General features: G+C 45.1%; 1 protein-coding gene across 5 annotated transcripts in view; it reads left to right on the top strand.

Annotated features, from left to right (window-relative positions):
• Window positions 1-1079: 1079 nt before the first annotated feature.
• The window catches only part of Fam193b (family with sequence similarity 193 member B), a 36941-nt gene continuing 25483 nt past the window's right edge, over window positions 1080-12537 (top strand). The window contains exons 1-3 of one of the 5 annotated variants that reach the window (XM_029562449.1): window positions 1495-1575; window positions 2381-2572; window positions 7601-7661. Coding sequence is in view for 2 of the 5 variants with exons in the window: in XM_017797597.2 (XP_017653086.1) it covers window positions 1366-1575 (210 nt within the window). In the remaining 3 variants the exon portion in view is untranslated. Of the gene's footprint in view, window positions 2573-7600; window positions 7662-12537 lie in introns of all 5 variants that reach the window. The other 4 variants (XM_029562451.1, XM_017797597.2, XM_017797596.2 and 1 more) reach the window with 4 other exon arrangements.

Here is a 12537-nt window from a genome sequence, read left to right as displayed (position 1 = left end):
CCCCTTCCCAGATGGCACCCTCCCAAAGCCTCCTCCCCTCACTAGAGCCCTTACACTCTGTCATCCCTGCTACCGTTCGCTGTGTTGTTGGCACCCCCAGCCGTTCCCCACTATTTGTCCATCCGGTGAATCTAGTCAGCCTATCTAGAGGTCTTTGTTTCAGGAAGGTCAGCTGTTCCTCATCTAGCAGCAATCAGTTGTCACTATTCCTTTAGATAAGATTAGAGTTTGCTGTTTATTTTCCCAGTTCTATGCCGGGTTCCTATCTGGGCGTCCCTTTGGCCACCCTGGCCAACAATTCAAAAGAAGATATTGCCTATCTGGCATTGTTTCTTGTTATGTAGCCTTTAGCTATACATATGGACTCTTAAAAAATTATATTGGTCCCTTTAATCTTTGTTTATACTTTCCTTTGGGGTGTTTAAGGCCATACACTTGGCCCAGATAAACATATTTATTTATATTCTTAAGGTCGTTTGAGGATCTGTTCCTCAGGGGTCACGTGGGCTTGGGAGGAGCCCCTGACTCCTTTCTTTTACCAGTTCCACCTATGTGAAGATAAGACAAAGGCCCTACTCGACTATGGCTGGCTTTGCTTGGAAGCTTGGAGGAAATGATTCCTCTGTGTTGACCGTCTTCTTTGTAGACTGGACACTGGTTCAAGTCTAAACGTTTTCAGAAATGTTTAGAAGTTTTATATAGAGTCACTCCTTGCTCCTCACAAGGAGTGAATCAAGAGTATAAAACACATTTATCTTGCATAATTCTTGATACAGTTCACACCGTGGATTATCAACAGTCTCCACAGTACCTGGAGAGTCTTTAACAACTTTAGGTGTAATCCAACTGGATCCCTCGTTGACTTTCAGCTCAGGCTGACCACAAGCCCATCAGCTGTGGCTGGATGATATCTGGCAATCTTACACAGGCGTTTTGTAACTTCCACGTTTCTCCATTGCAAAATGGTAATAATTCGTACCTGTCTCAAAGTGCTGTAGGGGGTAGTCAGACGGTGAGAGTGAAAGTATCGCAGCAGAAATTAATTAATTCACTCATCATTTAACGGACCGTTAAGCTCCTAGGCCGCTATCACAGTGCCACACTTCTTCGGCTACAGTACTTAGTGAACTGGATCTAGCCACTGGGCTTTTCTCCCACGGGACTCAGGGTGGTGGCCTTATTAAAAATGGCGCGCGCGGCTTCGGAGATGAGTGCGGCGGCGCGGATTCCCGGTGCCCTCTGACCTGCTGGCAGCGGGCGGAGGGGTGCCGGGCGCCGCCATATTGGCTGTTGTCCTGTGAGGGGAGCGGCGGCGGCGGTGGCGCGAGTGGAGTCAACGAGCCGGGGAGCGGCGCGAGAGGCAGTATGACTCGGAGGCGGAGCAGGCCGAGTGGCGGCGCGGGCCGGCAGGAGCGGACACGGGCAGTGGGGCTGCAGAAGCCCCAAGCGCCGGAGCCGCAGCCGCCGCCGAGCCTGGAAGCGGGAGCGGGTGCAGGGCCCCCAGAGGTGCCTGCGGAACCCGACTGCGACGGCTCCCGGGAGGAGGACGAGCCCAAGCTGGCTCTATGCCCTCAGGTAGGAGCGAGCAAGACGACTCCGACTGCTCGGGTGCTTTCACCTCCCCGGATCGGGAGCCGGACGGGATTGGGCATGGACCATCCCTCCCTGTTGGGGACAGATCCCAAGTCCTGGACAGAAGTGCCCCCCCACCCTTTGCCTGGACTGGAGGCTGGACCCCTCTCCAAAGTCAGAGCTGGGCCCGCCCTCCTGCGACTCTTCTGAACCTACCCCCTCTCCCCCCCGGAGCTTAAACGTACTGGCCAGACACCATCACTGGGATTGGCTCAGGTCCCGAGGTCTCTGCCCCCTCTACTTCCCTTGGACCCACCTGAGGCCCCCCAGCCCCAACAGATCATCTCAGGGTGTTGGAGCCTGCAAAAGGCTGCAGCCGCCGTCTCCCCCCGGGAGCGGCTCCATTCCTTCCCCTGCACTGACTGCAGCCACTATCCCTCAGCAGCTGTACCCCAGCATCTGCCCCTTGGGACCGCCCTTCTTTCCCTACCCAGCAGAACAGTTGGAGCAGACAGCCTGGCTGTCCAAAAAACTCTTAGAACTCCGCTAAGGTGGAAATGCTTGTTCTCTTCCCCACCTCCTGTCCTGTTAAGGGCCCCCGGGTTTGGCGAATCCTTCGAGAGTGAGCAGTGGGATTCTTGAAAGCTTCCAGCTTGCCACCTGGAAGAAAGTCACTTTCTTTATAACAGGAGAGGCGGGGGTGGCGTGGGCCACAGTTGCTCAGGGAGGGTTGTGGCACCTGGGACTGGGTAGCTTGCCCTTAAGCTTGCTCTGACAAAAAGAGTTTTGAGTTGGTTTTTTGGCTGAGCCTGCCAAGGAAGGCAGGCCCCTGCAGGAGTCTTGGAGGGTCGGATGCAGCGCCGGATGAGGATGAGGCGTGGCGGAAGATGCGTTTGACTCTGCAGACACTGCATCGGGCAGCAGGGGACTCTGGGAGGCTGGTGCAGCCTGAAGGCATGGCTCTTGACAGCCTTCTAGTAGAATCTCTGGAATTGTGCATGTGAGTGGGGATGCCATTTGGGGTATCATTCCTGGAAAGCCTTCCCTGACCACCCCAGTTGCACCAAGTGCACCCTCTGTGCCCACAGTCCTCTGCTTCCCTCTGGTGGCACTCCTTCTGTGATGAAACTTGTTGATGTGTCGGTTCCAAGCACTGAACTATGAACACAGGGGCGTAGACTGTCATTTTTCTGATCCTCCATGCCTAGCCCAGGCTTTGCCATCATAGAGTAGAAGTAACTAGGTGAGTGAGAGAGAGAATGAAGCAGCCCAGAGCCTCTGCTTATTGTAACCTAGTTCTGGTACTAGTCTCCTTTGTGTATCATATCACAATGAGATGTTTTGTTTTGTCTTTTTTAATTAATGAAAATGTTACTACTTCCTGAATGCCAGAAGTCTCACTATCACCCTGAACCCTATACTGACAGGAGACTGTCCAAGAGGCTAAATTCCACCCCTGCTGACTCTAGCTTTCAGCCAAAGGTTGCTACCCCCTCTAACCTACTTTGGTCCCTTGCCATCCAAGAGTGTTGTTACCCAGAAGAGAGCCGTGGAGCTGTCTGTTGACCTCTCGTCTTCTCATTCAGATATGCACTACTTTAAGATCCCTGCCACATAGAGATGCCAAAAGGTTTGAATGGTGTCTTAAACCATTCAGTTTTATTGAAGATACCCCTTTCCCAATAACTATATAACCCTTGTTAATTCCTCTGACATCCAGGTTCTTACCTACTTCTTAACCTACCAGTTCCTGCATTTGTTCATGCCAGACAATTGACACACCTTCTCCTCCCCCCACCCCCCCTGTGTTTCTCTTCAGCATCTAGCACTAATATGATGAGTTAACTACTGAGAGTGTTTTTGTCTGCTTTTATGTATAAACTCTGAGTGTGCAAAAGCTTTGTGTTAGTCACTATCCTGCTCCTGTTCCTAGGGATTAACAAACATTAGAGAACAAACTGAAGGATATAACTGTTACCCTCCTTTTCAGATGGAGAAATGAAAACCCAAAGTAATTAAATATTTCCACAGATGCTCTCCACTATAGAGATCAGGCAAAAAAATAAAAATTCACTCTTACATACTTTAGGGAATTTTTAGCAGCCACAGAACTGAAACACATTGACAGACTCTGTTCTGATTGCACTGACGGTGCCCCACTTTTTGCTGGGGATGGAGTCAAGATTCAAGAAACAGCCCTTTGTGCCCTGGTAAAAGTACCTGGTAACAGGGTAGAGGTTGGTCATTGCTCCGCCTGCTGGCATAACTTTGGTAAGGACCTTGGCTCTACCCCTGCTCAACCCTTTCTGGATGTAGAGTGAATAAGGAAAGCATATATATGCTGACCCAAATCCATAGGTGACAAATAAGACCACTTTCAGACTATAGTCTTATTTCTATTTTTATCTTAATGTGAGCTGATATTTTAAAAATAAAATGTGTAACCAGGTGTGGTAGCTCATGCCTGTAATTCCAGCCCTTAGAAGGCTGAGGTAGGAGGATCACTGTGAGTTCAAAGTTAGCCTGAGCTACATAGCAAGATATAGACCAACTGGGGCTACAATAGAAAGCCTATTTCAAAAACACCAGGAAAAAAAAAAAATGAAAAGGTTTTTCACATCTGGATTTGTGCCTCTTAAAAAAGCTTCAAGTCCTTGTGACACTTAACCACATCACCAGTAGTAATCTATAGTCTCTGAGTGGCACATGCTTCCCTTAGGTACCCTGTGCTCTACAGCCACTTAGTCTCTCCACGCCCCTTCACGCACTTGCATAACCTGTACACTCTAGGTACAAATCCCTTAAGGCTGCTCAGGATCCCAAAAGTCCTTCCAGTTGTTCTAGCCCACCTCACCTGGTCTATTCACTAAAACCGCCACCTTCTTTTACCTCAAGATAAAGCTTAAACAGATACTGCCTTATTAGCAAAAGGTAGTGGTGGGGTGGAGTTGGTTCAAGTCACAAGGAATCATGGAGGCAGTGGGAATAATTTATCGACTTGAGTTGAACTCTCCACTCTGCCTCCTACTTTGGGTCTCAGAGCCTTTTTCTTCTCCTATTTGAGCCTCATCAACACTCTCACAAGAAAATGTGAAGCAACTTGGTGCATAGAGGCTCTTCTGAGGTAGCAGGACGTTGCTGAGTGGCCAAACCTTAGTGTCCTCAGCTGTTGGATCTACCAGCTATTTTTAATCTCTCTTAAACCATTCAGCTAGTAATCTATATGTGCACTCAGCCCAGAGGGGACTTACCTAATATACCAGGGGTGGGGGGCGATGAGCTCATCCTATCCTCTCTACCTCCCATCTCTCTCTAGCATCCCCTGGGATAGTCCACTTTAGTTTAAAGGGACTCCAGTGTTCCCTTAAGGAACTGGAGGTGATCAGTCAATACCTTTATTAAAACCATTTCATTATATTTAATTCACTCAGCAAGCTTCAAATTTATATCTGTAACCAGGGCCTTTGAGGTATACAGAGGGCCAAAGTGGTCCCTTGGGGACCTCCCCTTTAGAGTCCCTGCTAGGGCAGTTCTGCCACCTCGTTCCTCTTTGTAAGTCAGAAGAGACTTAATGCACAAATGCCACTGGCCTTTGAAGATGAAGACTTATCCACTCAGGGTTTTACATTTTTAATTTCCTAAGCCAGGCATGGTGGCACACACCTTTAAGTCCAGCACTCAGGAAGCAGAGGCAGGCGAATCTTTGTGAGTTGGAAGCCAGCTGGGGCTACAGGGAGACCCTGTCTCAAAGAGACCAAAAAAAAAAAAAATTTAATTTCCTTAAAATATCTCAGAGTTATAAGCTTAAAGTCTGATAATAAATGGATAATTAAGATCCTAACACCTTTACTTACTGTACCTAGAATTTTTGAAAACAGGGATTGTTTTAATTAAATCATCTTAGGATATATTTTATACGTGATTTTTATTGCTCAATATGTGGCGGTTACACTAAATTTTAATTTTTTTAGTTTTTTTTTTTTTTTTTTTTGGGCTTTTTGAGACAGGGTCTTCCTGTAGCCCCAGCTCTCCTGGAACTCACTATGTAGACTAGGCTGGCCTTGAACTCACAAAGATCCACCTGTCTCTGCCTCCCAAGTGCTGGGATTAAAGGCGTGTGCCACCAATGCCGGCTACTAAGTTTTAATTTTAAAAAAGTTTTCTGCAACTTTATTCTTACCTCTCCTTTTCACATACCCCACTGCACCAGACGGGTAAACACTGGGTTAGGCCAGTTGTGGCACACATGTTGTCATGCCCAGTAGGCCTCTTGCCTGACATTCATTTATTCTGCACTGTTTAATGCCAGGCTCTAGACTAGCTGCAAAAGCAGAAGTGATTGAAACCTGGTTCCTGCTCACAAGGAGCTAATGATCTATAGAACATGAATCCAGTAATTTTAATAATACCAGAAGAATTGTAATAACACCAGAATAGGGTTGGCTTTCTCTGAGTGCAAGAGAAAAGTTTCCCTGCAACCTCATAAGTATCTTTTGGAAGTGTTTCAGTCTCTTGGTTTGTTGACTAATGTAGAAAATGATAATGAATCCAGGTGCACAGTGTTAATGCAGGAACCAAACAAGTACTACCTGTTATACCTTTAGCCCAAGAAGTAGCTAAAATATAGGTGCTTGGTGTTGAGGATGCCTAAGACATGATAGCTCTAAGAAAGCTGCATCAGAGAAGTATCTCAGAACCCAGTCTTCATGGTTAAGCAGAATTTCTCCAGAAAGCAGGTGGGAGAAACTAGTGCAGAGAGAGGAAGTAGAAGAGGCAAATATTTCCTGGCGTCATTCAGAGAGCAGGGAGAACCCAGGTTGCAGAGAATGAAAGGGTTCTTGTTCCATCACAAGTGATTTGGACAGTTGAGAAATCACTTAAACATTTTAAGTAGGCAGGTCAACCAAATGTGCTCTGGTACTTTCTCTCTGATGCCATGGGAGGAAGTAATTGTCAGTGGGAGAGGCAATTGTGGTTGCCAGATTCCATGTCTCCCTCACCCCAGCCTAACTACTAACCAGATCCTCTGTGCTTTGTTCTACCCTATCCCAGACCTACTCAACCAAAGGAATCCATTGCTTGGTTGTTCCAGGGGATTCTGAGTATGGCTGGATCTAGGAACTGCTAAATTGAGGAGGCCTAGGTTTTTAAAAAGAGGGTAGTGATGGAAGATACAGCTCAGTAGTAGAAAACCTGCCTAATGTTTAAGGCCCTGGGTTTGAGCCCCAGCAACAATACCTTTGGAAAAACAAAATGCCTTCCCCAGCTTCTCCACTTGTTGATTTGTTAATAATATTCAACTGCTAATCTTCTATCAGTCTACTGTTTGCCTCTGCTGAATGTGGGAATTCAGTGGCCCTTGGAAATCCCACAGTATTGTAGAGACAACAGATTTAAAACAATAAGTATGAAGTCACTTCTATTCTAGAGATATGTAAAAAAAGCATAGGGCAGTCCAAAGCAAAGTCCAGTTTATTCTGCCTATGGCCTTAGAGGATGTGACATCCAAGCTGAGACTTCAGAAAAAAAAAAGAAGAGGCAGTGTATTATGTTATGTAATTGGGGAAAGGAATGTTTAATGGTTCTTCATGACAGGACACAGAAACAGGAAAGGACTAAGGAGAGGCAAGCTTGTATCCTAGGAAGAGTCTGGGTTAGCACCCTTTCTGTCATCCTTCAAACTAGGTGGCCATTAGCTGACTAGCAAGAGGAACATGCTGCAGTTCCATAAACCATCTATCTCCCCTTTGTTCTCTATCCAAAACTCTTGGCTCCCTTTTTTATTTCCCCCTTTCATTATGAACTAAGTAGATATCTCTGTTCTGAAAAGGGGCATGGGGAAACTAAGGTAGGAAGTAGGGGCAGAGGAACTGCAAGCACTGAAGATTCTTATTAAGAAAATGAGGGCCATGTTGTATAACATGGATTTGGGATTCAAAGATGCCTTGACTTGTTTAGTCTTCTGTCCTGTGCTTAAATTTGGTTTGGGCAAGTCTCACTTAGTAAGTTTCCCTATCATTTCTTCCAGGGCAGAAGAGGAAAGAAACTAACGGGTATTGAGCACCTACTGTGTGCCAGACCCAGGCCAGGTACTTTACATAATTTATTTCCTTCTGTCCTCACAACTCTGTGAAGTATGGTGTTATTCCCATTTCATAAATTGAGAAACCTGAGACTCAGAGAATTTGAGTAAAACTCCAAAATACTGAAGATGGCAGAACAAGGATTTGAACTTAGAACTGTGTCTCCAAAGTTCATGCTCTTTATCCCTATGAGAAACTTGTCCTGGAGTTACAGGTAGTAGAGTAGCAGTTGGCCCAGGAATCCAGATAAATGAGCAGCTTGGGCCTTTCATTAGACTACTGATACCCAGGAAGCAGTTTCAGTGGATTGGTCAGGTTTGTGGGGGTGAAGGATTACTAGGATCAACCAGCCTCGCTGCCCTGTTCTGGCTTAGCTTGTACAACCAGAGAAAAGTTCTCCACCAACTGACCTTATTATGAAGCAGTTTTCTGCCTCCTTGAAGGGTCACAACTGAGTGAGAGTGTGGTAAAAGTTCTGGCCACTGAGATAGGGTTTGGTCAGCTCCCTGAGAATTCATTGCAACTCTGATTCTCAGCATTGGCATGGCCTGGGATTTGTAGCTATGATTGCTGTCTCATCATGGCCATGCAGTCAGTATAGCATGTCAGGAAACAGGTGGATTTTGCTGTTTTAAATTCTACCTGTGTTACATAGCTGAGACATGAGCCATAAGGGCTTTAAAAATTCATTTATTTGGAGCTGGAGAGATGGCTCAGCGGTTAAGAACACTGACTGCTCTGGCAGAGAACCCGGGTTCGATTCCCAGCACCCACATGGCAGCTACGAACCATCCTTAATTCCAGTTCCAGAGGAATCTGACGCCCTCTTCTGACCTCCGTGTCATTGCACAACACCGGTGACCTCACATACATGCAGGCAATACACTCATACACATAAAATAAAAATAAATTTTTTAAAAAATTCATTTATTTAATGACTGCCTGACAGGTGATAGGCAAAAGCCATACCTGGGTTCTTAGACATGTGTAAATAATCAACATCCTCTCCATGCCCCCAAAGAGCAACATTCTACCAGGAATATGGCACAATGTGATAGGTGCTACACAAAGAATTACTTTTTCTTAGCCTAAACAGGAAACTTCATTGACCTTTGACCAAGATCTTGTGGGATGCTAAGAATTTGCCAAAGAGTTTCCCAGCATGAAGCACAGTGGGTGATATAAGAAACTTAGCCGCTATTGTCCTCTACCTGCTTTGGTGGCAGGCAGCTCTTGTAGTTTGCTGTCTTGAGACTATTTCAGAATAGAATTTGGAACCTGTTACAGGGCTACTGATTAGATACAGCATGTGTCTTGGGGAAATCCGGTGCAAACATACAGAACTCTTGGGAGTGAAAGGAACCCCTGGGAGATGAGAGGAGGCTAAATGTTGGAAATTCAACCCTGCTACAGAATAGTTCTTGTTAACTGCCTGGTCTGGTAACCAAAGTTATTCCTTGACACTTGCCAAACCATGACAGACAGGCCAAGGTAGAAAATTGAGTCATGTCCAAAGAGCTATTCCGATAGGTCACAAGCTATATAATTCATTAATAATCATTATTGCCTAATTTGTACCCACTGCATGACAGGCACCTCTAGAGAAGCTCTCAAAGTGTTTGCTGTTGGACCCCTTTATATTGCTAAAAATTATTTAGAGCTTGACAAAGCTTTTGTTTATATTGGTTACAACAATTTTTATTTACCAACTATTAAAGCTGAGAACATGTAAAAATATTTAGTCATTAAATTATCTAAGATTTATAGATTGGGATGTGGCTCAATGGTAGAGCATTTGCATAGCACACAATAGGTCCTGGGTTTGATCTCCAACATTGGAGAAAAATAGATTAATAATATTTAAGTTAACCACATTAATATCAGTAACAATTTTTATTAAAAATAATTTTGGGGGGCTGGAGAGATGGCTCAGCGGTTAAGAACACTGACTGTTCTTACAGAAGACCTGGGTTCAAATCCCAGCACCCACATGGCAGCTAACAACTGTCCGTAACTCCAGTTCCAGGGGATCCGACAGCCTCTTCTGTCCTCCACGGGCATTGCACGACACGGGTGCACTTACCTACATGCAGGCAATACACGCATACACATAAAAATAATAAATAAAAATATAATAATGATTATTTTTGGGCCAATAAGATGGCTTGACAGACAAAAGGCCTGACAACCTGAGTTTGATCCCTGAGACCCACATGGTGAAAGGAGAGAAAGACTCCTCCAGGTCATCCTCTGATGTCCGTCCATATGCATTACATGGCACATACACGTGTGTGTGTGTGTGTGTGTGTGTGTGTGTGTGTGTGTGTACACAAAATATCCTGGGCGGGGGAGGGATAGGGTCTCCTTGTAGCCCCAACTGGCCTGGAACTTACTATGTACACCAAGCTGGTCTTGATCTCACAGATATCCTCCTGCCTCTGCCTCCCTAGTGCTGGGATTAAAGGTTTGCAGCCACTACACCTGGCTTTCTATCTTTAAAAATTATTTTCTTTTTTAAAAAAATCAGAAAAAATGGTCTTATCTTCATTTTGCAGATTTCTTTAATAAAGTAAAGATGTGGGAGAGAGGCTTGCTATGCAAACATAAGGACCTAAGTTCAGATCCTTGGCACTCATATAAAAAGCCAGTGCGGTCACATGCACCTGTAACCCCAACACAGAATAGGAGGGTCTGTGTGGAGACACTGAGGATTGCTAGGGCTTACTGAATCACTAGCCAGCCTAGTCAAAAAAAATGACAAGCCCCCAGGTTCAGTGAGAGACCCTGTCTCAAGGAAATACGGCAGTGAGTGGTAGAGGAAAATACTGACATCTTCCTTTGGCCTCCATGTGCACACCCAGGCTCCTATGTAACACATGCACGCATACACTAAAGCAGAATTCTCAGGCTGGGAATGTAGTTGAGTTGGTAGAGTGTTTGTTCATCCTGCATGAAACCATGGGTTCAGTTCCTAGCACCACATAAACCAGGCATAGTGGCTACCCTCGTAATCCCAGTACTCAGGAGGCAGATCCAGGAGAATCAGAAGTTCAAGGTCATCCTTGGCTACATAGAGAGTTTCAGGCCAGTCTGGAATACATGAGACCCTGTCTCAAAAAGGGGGACAGTGTTTCATATATGCTTTAGTATTTAGCTCTTGTAATACATTGTTTTGGTTAAGATACAAAAAAAAAATTCACATCTGGGGAGATAACCCCTTGGGCAGAGTGCTTGCTCTGCAAGTGTAAGGACCTGAGTTTGAATCCCTAGAACCAATATAACACCAGGTACAGTAGCACATGTCTGTAATCCCACTGTTCCTATATTGAGATGTGAGGTGGAGAGAGAAGAATCCCTGGAAACTCACAGGCAAGCTAGCCTGGTATGCATGGCCACAAAAACGAGACCCTGCCTCAAGGTGGAAGGAGAGGACTAACATCTGAAGTCCTCTGACCTCCACATCTGCACACACCCACATTCATATAGAGGTTTGAAAAACAGCCTTGGGGCCAGAGAGATGGCTCAGAGGTTAAGAGCACTAGCTGCTCCTGCAGAGCACCCAGGTTCAATTCCCAGCACCCACATGGTGGCTAATAACTGTCCATAACTCCAGTTCCAGGAGATCTGACACCCTCTTCTGACCCCCACAGGCATGGCATGACACACATGCACCTATATACATACAGGCCATGCATTCATACACATAAATTTTTTTTTTTAAAAAAACAGCCTTACATAGGCATGTAGTTCCAAAAGGATGGCGTGTTTTACTGCCCTTTCTAGAGATGTATAGATGTTGTTCTTCATAATACAGAGTATGAAACCATTATCAATGAAGTCTTCTCATTTACATTATAAGCCCATGTCCATCTAACACTTCAGATCTTTTACTGGTGCATGGTTCTATATAGTTATGCTTTGGTCATTTGGAAAATAGGTTTGCTGAGTTTTATAGATCTTCTAAGTGTTTTCCTATTTCATTTATAATGTCAAAAAGTAACATTTGTGGTGCTGGAGAGATGGCTCAGTGGCTCAAGAATCCATATTGCTCTTTCAAAGAACCTGCCTTTGGCTCCCAGCACCCACATCTACTGGTTCTAGTTCCAGGGAATTTAACACTCTCTTCTAGCCTCCAAGGCATCTGCAAACAGGTTTTGCACATATAGACATGGCAGGCACATACACACATACACATGAATAAAAAATAACATTTGTTAATGATACAACTGATGTCCTCCAGAAACTATTGGGAAGCTGTTGAGTTCATGGTAACTGATAGAAACTTTCCCAAATTCTAAATTTTTTTTGCTTGTTTTTGGGTTCTTTTGGGACAAATTCTTACTTTGTAGCCTAGGCTGTTCTCAAACTTATGGTAATCCTCCTGCCTCAGCCTTCTGGAGTGCTGGGATTAGCAGTGTGAGCCACCATGCCCAGCTTTCAAATTCTAATTGTTGCTTCAAAGCTTGCATTTTATCACTGTCTACAAATGCTTTATTTTTCTTGAAGTGATGGACTTATTCTGTGAATTTTCTTTCTTTTGTTGAGGAGGGTCAAAAAAGGTCTCCTGGGCTGGAGAGATGGCTCAGTGGTTAACGAACACTGTTCTTGCAGAAGACCTGGCTTTGAATCCCAGCACCTACATGGCAGTTAACAACTGTCTGTAACTCCAGTTCCAGGGGATCCGACAGCCTCTTCTGTCCTCCACAGGCATTGCATGACACGGGTCCACTTACCTACATGCAGGCATAACACTCGTACACATAAAATAAAAATAATAAAGTATTTTTTTAAAAAAAAAAAAAAAAGGGTCTCCCTGTAGCCCCAGCTGACCTGGAACTCAATATGTAGACCGGGCTCGCCTTGGTCTATCTCAGAGATCTGC

This window comes from Nannospalax galili, unplaced genomic scaffold (genome assembly GCF_000622305.1).
Source record: "Nannospalax galili isolate Female #2095 unplaced genomic scaffold, S.galili_v1.0 scaffold1115, whole genome shotgun sequence".
Lineage (NCBI taxonomy): Eukaryota > Metazoa > Chordata > Mammalia > Rodentia > Spalacidae > Nannospalax > Nannospalax galili.
Note: the sequence above shows the minus strand (reverse complement) of the source record. Positions and strands in the feature narration are given on the sequence as shown.